Here is an 18,175-nt window from a genome sequence, read left to right on the forward strand (position 1 = left end):
ATGACCTCACTTCATTGCATGTGTAATTTAATAAACGGTGTCCAGTTATTATAGCCTATAAAATGTCTCCACATTAGGCAGTCTGGTCAAATAATGAGTCAAGGAAGAGATGTAGCTGATATTATCGGTTCATCCATCATACTGCACATTACACTGCGGTATACAGTATCCCATGCTCTGTTGCACACTGCACATTTTGACAAGTGTAGTAAGTCATCCAATCATTTTATGCATACTGGAAATTTGCATACTATTTAAACATACTATATATATAGAGAGAGAATAGAGATTACTTGTTGCAGGAAACAGAATATTATATTCCTAACAGTCTGGTTCACACTGCAGCTTATTTTGGCCAAGAACTGTCCATGTAACACTCTTGTGAAAAATAAGTGCATTTAATTGCTAAAGTATACTTCTTTTTCACAAGGGCAAAGTAACAAAAGTTTGTTTTTATGTGATGTGAGTAAATGTTAAGTACTGTAGCACTGCACACAAAGTGATGTTGACTCAAGGATATCTCTTTTGCATGCTATCAAATGTCTCAAATTAAAATCTTATATAATATTTTACATGAAACTCACAAACGTTAGCAAATCAAGCAACTAGTTTTTCAGCTGAAGCATTTATTGTACTTTATACCATGGTCTGGGTGAATACTCGATTCTGATTGGCTGCAGGGTGTCCATTAAAAAGTGATAGAGGACACTTATGGCGCTTTTCCACTGCATGGAACGGTACGGCTCGGTTCAGTACGGCTCACTTATGACGCATTTCCACTGCATGGTACGGTATGGTACGGCTCGCTTCGGCTCGCTTTAAATGGTACCACCTCTGTTGAGGTTCCAAGCGTACCGTACCGATACTAAAATGTGACGTGAAAACACTGCAGATCACTGATTGGTCAGACAGAATCATCTCTACCAGCGTCATTGTAATTACGACACGAGACACTAAACTCGCTAGATTTAAATAGCCAGTAGACAACAGCCAACGCTGTAGCACCTGTTTTAAAAAAAAGAGTATAAACTTCAAAAAAAGAAATGGCTGAATCGTGGTCAGTGGACGAGGTGCAGACGTTCCTCTCGTTGGTTGCCGAGGAGCGGATGGGGAAACACGGAATAAAAAATTTGCATTTAATATAATGATGTCATGGCAGTAGAGACGGCAACTATAACGATCAGTCCCACCCACTTTGAAGCGGTACTAACTGCAGTGGAAAAGCAACCGAGCTAAAGCGAACCGAACCGTGCCGTACCGAGTCGAGTCGTACCACGCAGTGGAAAAGCGAAGCGAGCCGAACCGTTCCGCGCCGAGTCGAACCGTACCGAGCCGTACCATGCAGTGGAAAAGCGCCACTAGTAAATAAACCGTCAGGCGTAACCAGGGAAACCAAGTTATTGTTTGTAAAAACGTTAGATTTCAATTGTAAAACTAATTAAAATATAAACTAATGTTTTAAAAATGTGTTATTTGGCAAGTGACCATGGTATAAGCGGGTTAATGCCCTTCGAGGTGTCCATTGTCAGGTATTAATGGACTTCGGCAGAGGCAACCGGTTCACGCCTCGCTGTCATCCATTAATTCCTGACAATGGACACCTCGTCGGGCATTAACCCTTACTTAATTGTACAATACTTTGGGTTCAGGAAGACTGATAAAAGCCTGTGCATCACAACTTCAGAAAGTAGCATATTAACCAGCCAATCAGAGTGCAAGGTTCCTGCCAGCTCTTGGCAGTTTTGTGCGTGTCGTACATCAGACCGTACAGAACAGAACAGTCTGTGAGTGCATTGTCTGCTCCTGAGAGCAAATGAGTAAAGATGCTTAACTAATGTGAGTATTGTGAAAGCACATCATGTCTTTCGAGGGATCCACAAATGTTCCTAATTATCACAAATGTTACTGACCTATGATAGTTTTCCGTTTGTCGACGACAGGTTCTGCCACCCATTGTCTCAGGAGCCTCTGAAGGTGTGCACTGACAACTCCCACGCTGCCCTCAGAGGACACGGACAAAGGAGCTTCTACAGAGAGCGACAGCAGGGCAGCATCCGATTCAGACTCATACACACCTGGACAGAAATCAAGACATCCTACAATTTGAGATAATGCACCAAGGTTTTCATCTTAAAGGGGTCATGTCATGAGAAATCAAATTTGCCTTGATCTTTTGACATATAAGTGGTCTTTGTACCATTAAAACATCCTGCAAGTTTCATAGCTTAAAATGTCCTTATAAACAAAGCAAACCTGCCGTGTAGTCGCTTATTGGCAGACATTTCCCGAGACGTCTCAAAAGCAAATAAACCCATTATAATCACTGACGCTGTCTACAGCACACAGATGAGAGTTCAGTTTCTGACATGCTCAACACACTTGAGTCTATTGACAACAGGACAAATGGAAGAGTAAAATAACGTTTGCTTTGACACATCCAGCTTCAACAGCCCATTTGCGTCTCTGTACAGACTTCAGAAGGACCCCAGTGTCGGAAATAAGTTCTGTATTTTAATGGCGTCCCAGAATGCATTGGAGGATTATATGTTTGTTCGGAGCATTTTGTTTTGTAAATGAGGGACAGTGTAATGGAGAGTCGCAAAGAAACTTTTGTTGACAGACGAAGCAGCCGACTGATCTGACAGCAGCTGCATCTCAAACCATATGTAAATGATTGATGCTTTGTGGGTAAATTATGTTTTTTTTTATGGATAATGTTTCTAAACACTAAATCACGTGCAGTATTGAGTGGCCATTGATGCTGTTTCCTATGTAGCGACATTAGCCAATCATAAGTGGCCATTTACTGACTTAAAGGAGCCGCCCCTTAAAAACGAATCATTTCAGACAGTCTCAGAATAAAGGTTGAAAATAATTGTTTTTTCTGCATATATATATATGTATATAAATATATTTATTTATTTATTTATTTTATTTTATTTGTGCAAAACGTTATCAATATTATAAGTGAACCATGACATTCAAGTGATAAAAAACATGCATGTCATGACCCCTTTAAAATAAACAGACAATTAAAATAGACCCTATTTACCTCCTTACTTCACATTCCTGGTCTTATAGTAACTGATTAATTGGTGTACATTATTCCAAATAAGAAATTGTATTTGTAATCTTTTATCAAAATAAAGTAATCCTTACCTGGTTCCAGTTCTACAGTTATTAGAGCAACATCATCATCATCTGAGAGGGGACTAGGGCTGGCGGACAGTTTAGTTAGTGTGGTCCACCTGTTAGGTTTAACAATCTCAGTGTTAAAGGGACAATTCACCCAAAAATCCCATATGTCATCACTTACTCACTCTCGTGTCATTCCAAATCAGTATGCCTTTGTTTCGCTCTTTTCCATGCAGTTGCAATGAATGGGGACTGAAGTTTTCAGTCTTCAAAAACAATGTTAAAGAACCATAAAAGTGTCCATTCACCAAAAATGTTATTCACCAATAATCTTTTCCTCCAGTAAGCTGTCAGTGGATCACTCTGTCAGTGAATTTAGCTTGAGAACTGGAGCAGTCTGTATCATGAACAAATCATTCAGACCTGTTTTGTGAACTGGGTCAACTAATTATTTAAAAAGATTCAACTAAAAATAACGTTTCGAGTTTGGTTCATGTTGTTTATGTCGAGAAGACACTGTTTTCTGCACTGCAAATCCACTTTGATGCACTTCTAAAGGATGAGGTTACTGTTCAGTGTATCAAGGAAGATCCGGAGCTGAAATTCAGATATGGTTAATGAGCAATTGGTTTCCGAAACACACTATAAGTGGTCGACCAATCACAACAGACTAGGACGTCTGACCAATCAATGTAGAGTAGGCTCTCGGAAAGGAGGGGCTTAGAGAAAATGTATTCTCTTGTCAAACTGTTTCAGATACTGTGACAAAAGATGTGAAGCTACAATGTATATTATGAGAAAATTAATGTGTTTTTTGAACTTGGATGCATGTAAACCTATTGTAGGAGACCTCTGAAACTAAACGTTTAAAATAGCCTAATTGGGCACTTAAATGTACTGAAATTGCATGGAAAAGAGTGGCCAGCACATTAAAATTTAAAAAAGTGTGTGTTTTGCAGAAGAAAGAAAGTCATGATTTGGAACAACATAATGTTAATAATGACAGAATTTGCATTTCTTGGTGAACTATGATTTTAAAGGCATAATTCATCCAAAAAATGATTTTTTTCATCCTCATTTCATTCCAGACCTTAATGTCTTTCTTTCTTCTGCGGAACATAAAATATATTTTTGAAGAATTTTGGTAACCAAACTGTTTTGGTCACCATTGACTTCCATTGTATGGACATTTCTTAAAATCTTCTTTAGTATTCCACAAGCAATTGTACCTTTAATGAATGATTTATGTGATAAAAGTTGTAAAATTCAAAGAAAAAACATGCACATTTCTCGTAAAGACATTTGGAAAGACATAAAAACTCTACCATTTGGGACAGGGGTTGCCATTGGTAGCTCCACACTGGGTCCAGATGCAAAGGGCAGCAGGCATGAGAATGGACACCCAAAGCCAGCAGCAGCTCACAATGAGAGACATGAACAGACCGAAGTCATGAACCGCTGGGATCTAATGACGCATGCAAAACAGATAAAGGTCACACGTCAGGTGTTGGCAGATTTTTTTTCCCTTTGCATGTTTTAAAATAAATTAACCGGCGGGATTCTCATTACGTCAATACGCTACTGAATAAACATGAGATGGTGACAGAAACATAAAAGCCCCATGGGTAAAAAAGCTACTGTGAATAAAAATATCTCTTTAAAAATTAAGAAAGGTTTGACTTTCTGCTCTACATGTTCTTTCTGCTTATTACATCAGTTGTGTTTATTTTTTGATTGATGTTAAAACCTGAGCTTCACAGTAGGAGGTCATGTACGAATCCGCAAGTTCACTCAGAACTTTGGCTCATTTAATCACACCACTTAAAGCTTAAACTTGTTTTGATAATACAGAATGTAAGGGTCACAGGTCATGATTAAAGCATTACTCTTTATATTGTGTTACTTTTCGTTGTAATTAATTGTATTACGTTATTGTCTAAAATTGACGGTCCTAGTAAAAATCTTCCGGGTACTGATGTCACGGCCATGAGCACATCGACAATTTCCACTGAAACAGGAAGCTAAGGCAGGACATATTGAATGGCTCCTCCCCCTTTTCAAATAGCCAATAGCGTTTAGTTTACCTCACAGACTACAAGTTGTACTTGACAGCACCATGGAAGCGAATCCGAGCGCTGATGATACGTTTGATCAATAATAGAGGTGTGAAAAAATTATAGACATTTCATTCTTAACCAACGTACAGTTGGAAAATGGAATAAAACTCGAGGGTTTGAGCAACTGAACACGCATCTCCAACCCATTTTGCACAGTGACGTATCAACGGTCGCTTTGGCCTGGTGGTATTTATAGCAAAGGGAGCGGGATGCTTTACATTCTAGAGAGCATTTGATTGGACAGAAGTCCGCATGATGTCATAAAAATCCATGATCCATCTTAGCGGAAGTGAGAGACTGTAAGTTTTGCGAATTTTGTCATTGATTTGGAACACACCAGCTTATTCATAACCTTAAGGCTAACATATTCATACCAAAAGCTAAAAAACTAAAAATTTGATTTCAGGGGGCATTTAAGCAACCAACTCTGATAAGCATGAATTACGTTAGTATGAGGTTAGCCAATCATAATATAGAGATTTTAAAGGTATAGCAGCAAAAACAGCTTGTTTAATTGCACCAAAGAATTGGAAAACGGTTTAGAAAAACTAAAATACAACTGTTTTGGGTGCAGGAAACCTTAACTAGCATTGTAAGTGAACTACAAAATGTAATGTAAATGTGGTCTTAATGGTCTAAATGTTAGCACATCTTTGTTTCGACAATTGATTTTCTGGCCGTGTTTATCCTGCTCCGCTGACTGCACCTGTGAGAAGGTGTTTGCAGCATACGCTGCTGCCGTCGTGAAGGACGTGAGGAACGTCGCTCTGCCGGCTGTCTTTACTGTGTAGATCATACGCTGCTTTGAACAAGTCAGGTGGGCTGACTGTCTGAAGGTACTTATGAACACAAACACATCATCCACACCTAGAAGGAAAGACAGAGGAAGACAGTAAGACCAAAGAACATGTTTATTTATAATGTGGAAAGCTCATGGGTTTTTATTACTCTGACCGATGCCGATGATGACGAAGGCTGCCACTCCGTTGAGAATGCCGAGGTATTTCACTCCAAACGCCACATGATACAAGAAGAGCGCCACGAGACAGCTCAGACCAATACTGGCCAAGCCAAAGAACGTCAGAAACACTGAGGAGAAACAAAATGGATATGATGCATAATGCCAAATCAAAACACTTGAGACTTTTAGTGTTCAAGCACAGTGATCATTTGTTAATTTACAAGCGCATTTTCTTTTAAAATATACAGTATGTAATTTAATCATTGCATGGGTAATATGAAGAGTATTTATTAATTTGAATATGAATATGAATTTTCAGCATCATTACTCCAGTCTTCAGTGTCACATGATCCTTCAGAAATCATTCTAATATGATGATTTGCTGTTCAAGAAATATTTCTGATTATTATCAATGTTGAAATCAGTTGTGCAGCAGTTTTTGTGGAAACCGAGATACATTTTTTCAGGATTCTTTGATGAACAGATAAATGTTGTTTAATGCGGAAAGAGAAGAGCATTTATTTAAAACAGATATTTGATTAGATCAATTTAATGTTTCCTTCCTGAATGAAAGTATTTAAGGGATAGTTCACCCAAAAATTAAAAAACTGTCATTAATTACTCATGTCGTTTCAAACCCGTACGACTTTCGTTCATCTTCGGAACACAAATGAAGATAACGCGAGAATGAACCTCATTGGTTCTTTCACGTCAAGCGAACATGCTTGAGCCTCCGTTTACCATAACTAACTTGTGAGTTGATGAATGTTTATATGTGAATAAAAGCCTAAATTAAATCTGTTCATCGTATAAAGTGAAAATTTGGACTAAACCACTCAATTCATATTGATTTGTTTTTAAAAATCTCTTTATGAACTTTTTTGAAGCGTCAAAGTGGTAGTTGCGTGAACTGTCAATGGAGGGACAGAAATCGCTCAGATATCAGTAAAATATTTTCATTTGTGTTTTGAAGATGAACGAAAGTCTTATTGGAACAACATGAGGGTGAAAAATGTATTTAGAGGGAAAAAAAATCTTACACTGACACCACATTTCAATGGTGTAATAAAAAAAAAAAGGTAATGAACAGCACATTTTACTAAATTTTGTTTAGCTACTAAACAATCTTGCTACAAATGCTGCACAGACTCAAAATAATCAACAAACCTTTTCTTTTGGATTAGTTTATTTAAATCAACTATCCAAATTAGGCGTTTCACTAAAATGAAGGGCTGCATGCACAATAAACTGCTGTAAAAAACAGCAATGTAGCAACAATTGCTTTGAACTGTAAGAACTACGTAAACTTAGCATCAATACTTCAAGCTAATTTTTCCAACACATGCACCTCTTGACAGGTCTTTTTGAATTCACCAAGACCTTAATGTCAAATTCAAAATATCTGACACTCTTACAAACCAACGTTTTGAATTTACCATTAGCAATCGCAAAACTGCCAAGATATTTTTGGCCCACATGCTTTACCGCACTAGGAGCTGTTTTCTGTGGTTTCAAGCTTTTATCCCTGAATTAACTGAAAGTGCTGTGGCGTACAGAGAGTGCTGAAGGTTTTGTAACAAACAGTCACAAACTGGTGTGCAAGCTGAGTGGAACGACAGCGTTCGAGAGCTCTCTATTGTTTCTCAAACAAGGTAGCACATTGCAAGTGCAGCAGACACATTTAGGGAAGGTTATATGATATACAGATAAAGCACAAAGGTCAAGTTACATAACGTGAAAAAGCGTCATTAAGGTTTTTATAAAAATGTCAAATGGAAAAGTGGTGTTCCCTTTTCCATTATCCAGACGGTTGTTGGTGCAGCAGCTGTGAGAAAATAAGCCTCATTTTAGGAATGTCCTGACAAAAATAGTATAACGACCTGAATATACCGAGAAAACCAGCTGTGGAGCTGTGAGACGGCCAAATCAATAAGATTTACTTGATTAATTGCCCAACAACTAAAGTCACAGATAGTACACCTTCAAGTCTGCATCCTCTTGTGCTTTTAATAGACTCATAGCTGAAATACATGTTTACTGCTTATTAAGTCATACTGCAAAATGTGTGGGTAGTTTGTGTAGGTTCAAGGCATCAGTCAGATTTCATTTCAGAAATCATTTGCAGCTCTTCTGTTGACACAAATGTTGACACAAAGCATACTGAGGCCATTTATAGATGACAAAACACAAGTCATAAAAACAAGGCTAAATCAAGGCTTGCATCATATCTTTAACAATATTTTAGCAAGACTGAAACACTGTCTAGATTCATTTGCACTTTACAATAAGACTCAATTTGTTAACATGATTAATACATTTGTCACCATGAACTAACAATTAACAATTTTTATAGCATGTAGCCTACTAATTTATGTTTTTTACAAAACACAACTTAAAATTATATACTATACATATCTCAATTTTGTTTTTAAGAATTCAATCACGATCAGTTCAAGTCATGAAGCATTATTCAAACCAAACAGCACAATTGCGAGAGTGACGCTACATTTATAGTTTTAAACTGTTCAATATATATGAGGTTGTGTAACTTACATTGATTTTAGACACAATATCGCCAGATACTTTATCTGTTTGCTCTGCAAAGGACAATAGTTCCACAGATGTCAAAAGCAGGACCTATTCTTGCACCCAGCGCAATTGACTTTGTACACCGACGCATGTATCATTCCTATTTTGCACCCAACGCACAGCGGACTTTTCCCTCCACAGACGCACGTCGGTAAATTAGGGAATGAACTTGCGCTCCCGGGGGAGGTGTAGCAAAAAGAGGAGGTGTGTTCTGGCGCAAACGTTCCCTGGTGCTATTTTGCAGTTTCAGAAAACAATTCCGCCACTGACCAGGAAAAACCTAGTCTAAAGTCAGTGGAGCGTTATTCAGATGCTATTTTAAGGGCGCATGCTTGGCCATAATGTAGCGTGTGCACAATGTGCATACACTTTGCTTCTCTCATCTACACGCAGCAGTTCACATTTTTGCAAATCATACATAATTACAAGGAAAAATATTCCACATGAGGGAAATCATTGTGGTGTCCATGAAGATGTGAAAAAATAGGCATAAATCTAGCTTACACATTAACCATTATTATTATACACATGATTAACCAAAGCTAATTTGTGTGTGTTTCTCCATCCCCATGCAATGTCACTTCTCTGTGTTTTACGGCCCTGACAAGAACGTCGGCCTCCTCGGCTGTGAACCGCTCCTGGTGTGCGTCTGGCAAATTCGCCGTTATAATAGCAATCCGCCATGGAACAAGCGCGCCTCCTCTTAAAGGGAATGTGAGATGACGCTCTGATTGGTTTATTTCATGTTACGCCCAAACCACACCTACACTGTAAAAATAAAAGGTGCCTGGAGGAACCTTTTGGGGTTCTTCACTTCGCCACACCGGCGGAACCGTCTGTAGATCCTCTAGGCACCCTTTAAAAAGGGGCAGTTCTCTGAGGAACCACACAGGTTTCCTGAGGAACTCTTATATTAGGCTCTGTGTGGAACCACTTTGGGTGCCTCCAGGAACCAAATTTCATTTTTTTTTTTATATTTAATTTCATGTTGTTACTATGGTTACCTTTGACTTCTATTATAATAAACAAATTGAACCAAATACAAAATAAGAATTGTTTATTACATATTTGATATTCATTTTTATACATACACTTCCATGCACATGGGGAAAAAAGCTAACTACAGATTAATATCAATGACTACACAAAAAAATAGTATAATACATAAGCAACATGAATAATCAACCATGTACAATAGATAAACAAGAAAAGACATCTCAACAAAATGCATGGAAACACATATGTTCCACTAAATAAATCAATGTAAAAAAATACATTTGAACTAATTAAAAATGTCCATCATACTTAACTTTAAAACATTTGTGTTTCAGTCCGATGGTTAGTCTGACATCACTGTTTCCAAGTCCAAAAGCTCTATCAGATGCCAAAAACAAACAACAGCGCTAATATACACTCATTGTGCTGTAACCTTTATCTCTATACTGAAATCTCAGATTGTTAGTTATTCAGCTATTTTGAATCATAAAATGTTTAAGCCTGGGATGCCGTTAGACTGGAGACTGTAATGTACACTATGGCTTTTGAAAAGCTTAAATGTGTGACTTGAATCAACAGTGTTCATAAATGGTTGTTGAGTATTCTCATGAAACAAGATAGAGGAAGTAGAAGTAGATGCTTCGACCCGAAACAGATTTAAGGTGCAGTAAAATGATCTGTTGTTCTGTGAATGTTCACTGGTGAATTCAGTCATTTCAATATGAATTCACACGATCAGCAATTTCGTTTGTGGTCAAAAATGTCACTATGGGACCAAGTTGGTGTGAGGTACTTAATGAGTTAGAAAAGTGAAAAGGTACAGCATCGTTTTCCGTTTGTTTTTCCTCTTTTCTGGTGGATGGTCCAAATTTACTGTTAGTAATGTTATTAAAGTGATAGTTGTGAAATTTAAATAATTTCCTCAGCCTTGTGACGTTCCAAACCTGTTTGACTTTCTGTCTGTGGAACCCAAAAGCAGATCTCAGGCATAATGCAACCCCAGTCACCATTCAGTTTCACTGCATGAAACACAAGAAGAAAACAAATGTGTAAATCATTCATGAAACCATTCTTATGCACACTTGTCTAGTTCAATTCAATGCAACAATTTATGTAAAAATGGTTAAGCTCCAAAAATGTCCCAGAAAAGATCCTAAAAATAATCAATGAGTTCACAACTCATGTGTTATGGGTTGTGTTGCAAGTCTTCTGAAGCCTAATTGCTTTTTCCTATTTATTTATTTTTTTTGTCGAAAAAGACTAAACTTGAAGTTATAATTCAGAGTTAAAATGTCTATAGCATTTTTGTGAATCAAACCTGTGATATTATTTTTCTGACTAACATGTATGAGATTTGAGATCATGAGAAAAGATTTTCAGAGAGTAACTGATTAAAAAACACAAGTACACAGTCAAACAATACAATTTCACACAGAGAAAGTTCATAGTAATAAAGTACTTGCATGTGGTGCAGGTACTTACTGTAATTCAATGTTGCCACTGAAATGTTCAGATTATTTTAGAAATGTAATGGTTGTTCTGGGGAAACAAAAGAACAAAGCTGATTATTCACAACATAATATTTATTGACCAGTAAATGGCTTTAAAATGGTATTTGAGAGAATGAGGGCACCTGTAGTAAGTAAAGTTAGGCTAAACAAAACCAGACCAAACTATAACCTGTTTTTGTTATTCATAACAAACGCCAAGAATCAGAGAATTTTCTAAATTAGTTAGGCTATATCAGCAATTTGAAGACACAGTTGTACAAAATATGTTGAATTGAATGACTAAATCAATCTAAGACAATAAGTCAATCATTTCCATTTGTTCATTAGATCAACGTAGTTAGCATCGCGGCTAAAACCTTCATACCAGATACTGTGCAATAAACGAGTGGTAAACACTGTAAAAACGTAGTAATGTATAATAAATTTAGTTTATATATATGTGTGTTTAAATATATAGTGAGTAGACTCTGTATTTATATTTATTTGGCGAGTTTACAAACCTTGCAATGGAGAGTCGAATAAACGGCGGAAGCTTTGATGAGAGGAGCCGTTACTTTCCTGATGACGATCAGCTGAGCTTTGTTGCGCGCGAGCATCACTGAAGCGACGACAGCGGAGGAATAGCAGCAGTTTCGTGACAGAATAATACTTTTCTCCTCCTGCTTCTTCTTCTTTATATAATATTATTATTATTTAGTGTTGTTGTTTAAGGTTTAAATGACTTAATAAAATAGGCCTATACTAAATATATGTAAGCTACCCAAGTGAAAAAGACTATAGTTACTGTTAAATGTATTAAAAATGCATTAAAGTATATTTGTATTGTAGGTCTACTAAAAACACACTCAAGTACATTTTTAATACATTTAATAGTACATCTTTTTCACCTGGGTATGTATACTGAATCAAACTTGCCTAATAATAATAATAATAAAAATGCATTAAAGTAGGCTATATTTGTATTGTAGGTCTACTAAAAACACACTCAAGTACATTTTTAATACATTTAATAGTACGTCTTTTTCACCTGGGTATGTATACTGAATCAAACTTGCCTAATAATAATAATAATAAAAATGCATTAAAGTAGGCTATATTTGTATTGTAGGTCTACTAAAAACACACTCAAGTACATTTTTAATACATTTAATAGTACGTCTTTTTCACCTGGGTATGTATACTGAATCAAACTTAAGTAGCCTATAATAATAATAATAATAATAATAGGATAATAATAATAATAATAGAATAATAATCTAATTCGGGCCTCACTGAACCATTGGGTTCCTCCAGATGCTGGCTTTAACATAAGAGATCTTCCAGGAACCACTTAAATGTTAAAAGATCTTCCAATAACCCTTTTATCGCATTCAAGTTCCTCTATTTTCCCCCAAAGCACTTCGAGGTCTCATGGTAATGAAAAGGTGACTCCAGAACCTCTGAAGTAAATACAAAGTGCTTAAAGGATCCCATAAGTTCCAGCAAGAACCTCAAAGATTGTCAATGCTCCTCCAGTAACCCTACTATAGGAAAAAGAGCTTTGAGGCACCAAAATTACATTTTGAAGTTCCTTGAGTATCCAACAGGATACTTGAGGCTCCTTTAGTTTTTACAGTGTATGAGTAATGTAGCGACTTCAGACCAACCCATTTTAGATTTGCGTCAGGCACAAGAGTCATTTATCCCGCCGAGATCCGCCCACAAAGTTACTTGCGTTTCGCGTTTGATACTTGCATTTCAGATCATTAAAATAGGGCCCAAAGTGGTGTTTCCTTGCTGAATTGATCAGTCTGCTTGTACAAATTGTTAGGTGAATAATTCAATGACTCACTCACAAACAGTGGCTGCATCTGAAATCGCATACTCTCTGAGTAGGTGTGTCAAGCTGCTTATTTTGCGGCGGTTAAAAAATACATTCTATATAGTATGAATGTGTGTATGATTCATTAGCACTAGGTCAATTACTAGATAAAGAACAAAGTGCAATAAACAGTAAAACTATTTGCACTACAAAAGAGTGTGTTTATGATTACAATAATAAATTAAAATAAAAACAAGAAATTCCAGTTTGCAACATCAAGCAGCATTACATACTGTTTTTGTACAGTTTATAACTGAAAGCAGCTTAATGTTAACTGTTAACTAACTGTGAATTAATTAATTACTTGATAAAACTGTGTATTGGATTGTAAAAGCAATTATATAATGAACATAGGCATCTCTAATCTGTGTTGACTGAACAACAACGACCTTAAGTGGGCTAAAACCCCTGTAATGCATGGTATTTTTAGGTTTATTTGATTAGAATGCTTGTTGAGTGTCTTACCAGAAAATGAGGTTAGAACATACACAAGGACAGTAATGCATCCTCCACTGAACAAAGCCAGCAACATGTCACTGTGGAAGGTCTTTCGCACCTCATCATCAAATAACTCTGTACCCCCGTACAACACCTTCACTTTACTAGAGAGAGAATAAAAAAAATAAAAAAAAATAAACAGAAAATTGGATGAGAGGAGAGGGTAGTCAAGATGAGAATGGGTTATGTTTGACATCAGACAATATGTAACAAGAGAGGGACCAAAAGAGGTGGATGAGAGAGAAAATGGGGCACATTAGCAGATGGATAAAGGTAATCTTAATTACATCGAGGGGCTCTTAAAGGAGTTATTACTGTATCAGAGATACAATGAATGTCTATTTTGTGTCTGGCCATTGGCTCATTTCTAGGCTTAGTTCCTACCATTGTCATCCCAGCAGTAATGATTGTCATTTGAAGAGCATCTGCATACTTTCACTTGACAGCAGTGAGTATAATAGGGTTGTTTTGCAGATGTAATAAAGCTTTTGGTCATTGTCTGAGATTCATAACTGGCGTTGTTTGGTGATCATCCTTGCAAAAATTGCTACAACCAAAATCGAAACGGCTGACTAACTGACTTCTGTCTTTGACACTAAGGAATACTTAGTAGCTTAATAGACTCCCATTTTGTGTTTAATCATTTATATATAACTCATTAGTTTTGCATTAGTAAAGTGAACAGTCTTTCCAGCTGCCACACAGAAGAGCGGGAGGAGTGAGCCATGATTCATCACCATCGTGCCACTGAGATCGTCTTTGTAAGTTGATGGAATTACAGAAATGTATTTAATAAACAACATTATGCAGAAAAATTATCAAAAGGGAATCCAAACTGCAAAATGTATTTTTGGTTTATGCTTTAAACAAGTAAAATCCCAGTGGCGTGAGAAATTAAACTCAAGATATATTATCTGAAAACAAGTCCCTAAATGACTTGCTTCTTTGGTAATTATATATTTAAGGAAGTTTGGAAATGTCTCAATGGCAATATGCATATGAAAATTATATGCAGATGAGGCTATTAATAATAATTTAAAAAAAGATAAGCTCTGTATGGGAGAACACAGGGTGGGAAAAAAAAGCTTCTGCTAACTGGGATTTATAAAGTTAATTCTGCACATTTTCAATGACCATATTTAATGCAAAACAAGCCATAATGAATCTTTTGATGAATCCTCTGGTTTGCATGCTTGTTAAATTGAATTTGCATTTAAGCATACATGGTTTTAGACCAGACAAATAAACAAAAAGCTTTCTTGTTTACGTAACTAATACCAACACCAACTGCAATCTCAACACCCACCTGGTGGATTGTTGTGAAAGGATGTTTGCATACTGCACCACAAATTCTCTGAAGAGACGTCTCTGTTCTAAAGGTCTGTCTTGAAGAGAGTAGAAAGATTGAAGAGGAGCTCCAAAATGGATCTCACTGCGAAGAAGAGAGGACTGAAGCTTTTCTGGTGAGAGTGTCTCATCCACATACCAGTAAAACTGTGGATGGGTGATCGCCAAGCTCAGGGCACCTGAGAATAGAGGACACTACAATCAGGGAGTTTTATGAAAAACATTTCAGGTACTGGTTGTTATGATTGTGAAAGAGGCCTTGAACATCATACAGCCTCTATTTGTTGTTACTTTTTACAATATATGTCAGGGGAGTTCTTCTCCTGGACATTTATCTGCAAAGTTTAACTCCAACTCTAATTAAACGCACCTAAACTAGCTAATCAAGATCTTGAGGATCACTAGAAACTCACACTGGCCCTCCAGGAGCAGGATTGGACACCCCTGATATCTGTTAACCAGGGCAAATCCAACTGGAAAACCAGGCCATCCCATGTATATTTTGCTGGTCCAAGATGGTCTATCAGCTCAGCCGGATCTTCACCAACTAAATCAGGGGTGCCCAATCCTGTTCCTGGAGATTCAGCTCCAACCCTGATCCAACACATCTGAAGCAGCTAATTAAGATATTCAGGAGCTTGATAATTACAGACAGGTGTGTTGGATCAGGGTTGGATCTGAACTCTCCAGAAACAGGATTGGCCACCCCTGATCTAAACAAACTGGAAGCAGCTAATGGCCAACTTGGAGACTATGAGAACAGTTAATCAAATAAAACATACTGCTGTTTTACAGAGTTTAGCTGAGCTTATTTGCTATAAATGAGCTTCATTTTACACTCTTTCTCTATTCAAATTTTATTTACTGAGGATTACTGAATCATTAGTAGAGAGTGGGATAGTTTGCCTCCCCCAAACAACTCACCATGTATATCTGCTAGATCAGGGCCCATTCCATCATAGTAGATCTTCCCTGCACGCTCACTGGGAAAGAGGTAGGACAGGAGGGAGCTTGGAGGAGAGCAGAAGGAAGGTCCCAGGGGCAAGTCTCGCAACGCCTCCAGTGGCTTCCAGCAGAACTGTTGAAACTGAGGGTGCTGCATTAGAAGTCTCTCCACGTGGTGTATGGTGTGAAGGCGTTCGGGGGTGAAAATGTTGTTATCCTGGTCACCCTGGGCCACAAAAACTAGCTCTATCCTCCAGAGGGCCTGGGTCTGGAGGTAGGAGTAGCCTGAAAATCTTCGCTTCCTCATTAAGGGTGAGTCTGGTTTCCTGTGATCTTCAGCATCACTGGAATTGAGTGCCGCTATCTTAGGGTTTGTCGAGTCTGCCTTTTCCTCTTTCATCTTGTTGTTTTTCTCATTTCCAAACTGTCTGGTGTCATTGTGTACCCCTGTCTCAGTCTCAGCAGGTTCTGTGACATTCGCCATTGCAGAGACGTCCTTCCCTTTTCTGTTTACCATGAGCAACAAAAGGTCCCTCAGAGCATTGGCTTCAAAGTCAAATCCATCTGCATCACGCCTGTGCCTGTCCCAAGACCCCAACTGACTTTTCAGGGCAATTGCGAGAGAGTCAAAACGTTCTGCAGAGGCATGACTCCTGACCTCGAATGCGCTGTAGGAAAGGTCAATGTCTAATGGTTCACAGTGAAGGAACATATAAGCTGAGAGGGTGAAGGGTACCAGAAATCCCACTGCCAGAACCAGCCCGCTGGCCCAGGGCTGCGTATACACCCAGCCCAAAGCCCACCACAACCCCTTACAGACCTGCTCGTCTCCATTTTCCCGTTCTGTTCCTTCTTCTCCCTCCTCCTCCTCATCTTCTTCTTGCTCCTCAAACTCGCTTAGGTTCCAGGTACCTTGGAGCAACAAGGGTTCATCTTCCGAATCCATGGCAGGCTCTACAACAAAGACACAAAACACTAACATTAACGCCTTTGGGCCTTGTGTGTGCTCCGGCTTGTGCCTGGACAGGTGAATACTGCGATAAAGTGCACTTGATTTACGTGGCATTGATAAGAGAATGCCAGGTTATTTTCAGATGGCCACTGCTAAGACAAGGACAAAGCCGTGAAATCTGTCATTCTGTAAGTGTAATAGTGTAAGGTTTTGGCCTCTGGGTAGTGAGTGGTGAATGGAAATGAGGAAGCAGTGAACCGAGTCTCACAGGCCAGCGATCAGACTGGCAGATGGTTTGGCCTCTGGTATTAGATGCTGAACTCAGATGTGTGCGAGTGTGCGATAATATATTCTTCTCATCGAATTGTGAGGAGATTTCATAGCAGGGGAGCCTTGTGAAACCTATAAGGGTGTATGTGCAGGAATCTTTTTGGGAGGATTCAAAGTTGTTTTGCATTGCATATTTAAACCTTCCTCCCCCTTTAGTCAGTATACTGTGAAAAAAAAAATCTAATTCCTGTAAAATAATAAATGCATCCACTAAGAATCACCTTGACACAGTTATTGTAAATAGTGAGGTTAGTTTTGAGAAAATATCTAAGTACAGATGCCTTACTGAAATTTATTTGCTAATGCAGTGGATTCGAAAGCAAAAAAAAATTCATAACCCCTCCCCCACCATAGATATTTTTGGTATTTCTTCTGTAATTATGACAAAGCTTAAAAAAATCTATTAACTGAAACTGTGAGTATTGACATATTAAATTAACCACGATTCCTTTTGTGATTCCAGAAGAGAACTGCAATAGTTACATTCATTCCACACCTTGATTGTATCTATTTTGTTAGCATTTTAATTTAGAGTGAGATTTTATAAAAATAAATGTATAATAATTTACTAATTTAAATACTTTTAAGTCATCTTGACACTTGGAAGTTTGCTGAGGCCCTTTGTTGTGACTTTACATTTATAAAGTGTAACGCTGCTTTTTCAGAAACGTGACAGTTGGATCCAAGTGCAGCAGAAATACTTATTTAAACAAACACAACAACAGTAAATCCAGGCAGTAACGGAATATTCCATACATGGGCAGAAACAGAACTGAAACAAACATACACACATAACATTCATAAAGGACAACATCAGACAAAGAACATGGGAAACACAAGGTAACAAGGGCTGCAACAAGAAACAGGTGAAAGTGATTAGTAGCTGTGGAGATTAATGAGGGTTACTATGGAAACATACCAGGACCTAAGAAA

The 18,175-nt window shown here is 37.8% G+C and overlaps 1 protein-coding gene across 1 annotated transcript in view; it reads right to left on the bottom strand.

Moving 5' to 3' along the window:
* The window catches only part of disp3 (dispatched RND transporter family member 3), a gene marked incomplete at its 5' end in the record, with an annotated part of 40,034 nt that extends 23,128 nt beyond the window's left edge, over positions 1 to 16,906 (bottom strand). The window contains 8 exons of the mRNA XM_081348832.1: positions 1,911 to 2,075; positions 3,160 to 3,248; positions 4,461 to 4,600; positions 5,959 to 6,119; positions 6,207 to 6,341; positions 13,636 to 13,772; positions 14,975 to 15,194; positions 15,940 to 16,906. Coding sequence (XP_081204958.1) covers positions 1,911 to 2,075; positions 3,160 to 3,248; positions 4,461 to 4,600; positions 5,959 to 6,119; positions 6,207 to 6,341; positions 13,636 to 13,772; positions 14,975 to 15,194; positions 15,940 to 16,906 — 2,014 coding nt within the window. The remainder of the gene's footprint in view (positions 1 to 1,910; positions 2,076 to 3,159; positions 3,249 to 4,460; positions 4,601 to 5,958; positions 6,120 to 6,206; positions 6,342 to 13,635; positions 13,773 to 14,974; positions 15,195 to 15,939) is intronic.
* Positions 16,907 to 18,175: the final 1,269 nt, after the last annotated feature.

The sequence above is a fragment of the Scardinius erythrophthalmus genome (genome assembly GCF_964197995.2).
Source record: "Scardinius erythrophthalmus genome assembly, chromosome: 20".
In the NCBI taxonomy this organism is placed as follows: Eukaryota; Metazoa; Chordata; class Actinopteri; order Cypriniformes; family Leuciscidae; genus Scardinius; species Scardinius erythrophthalmus.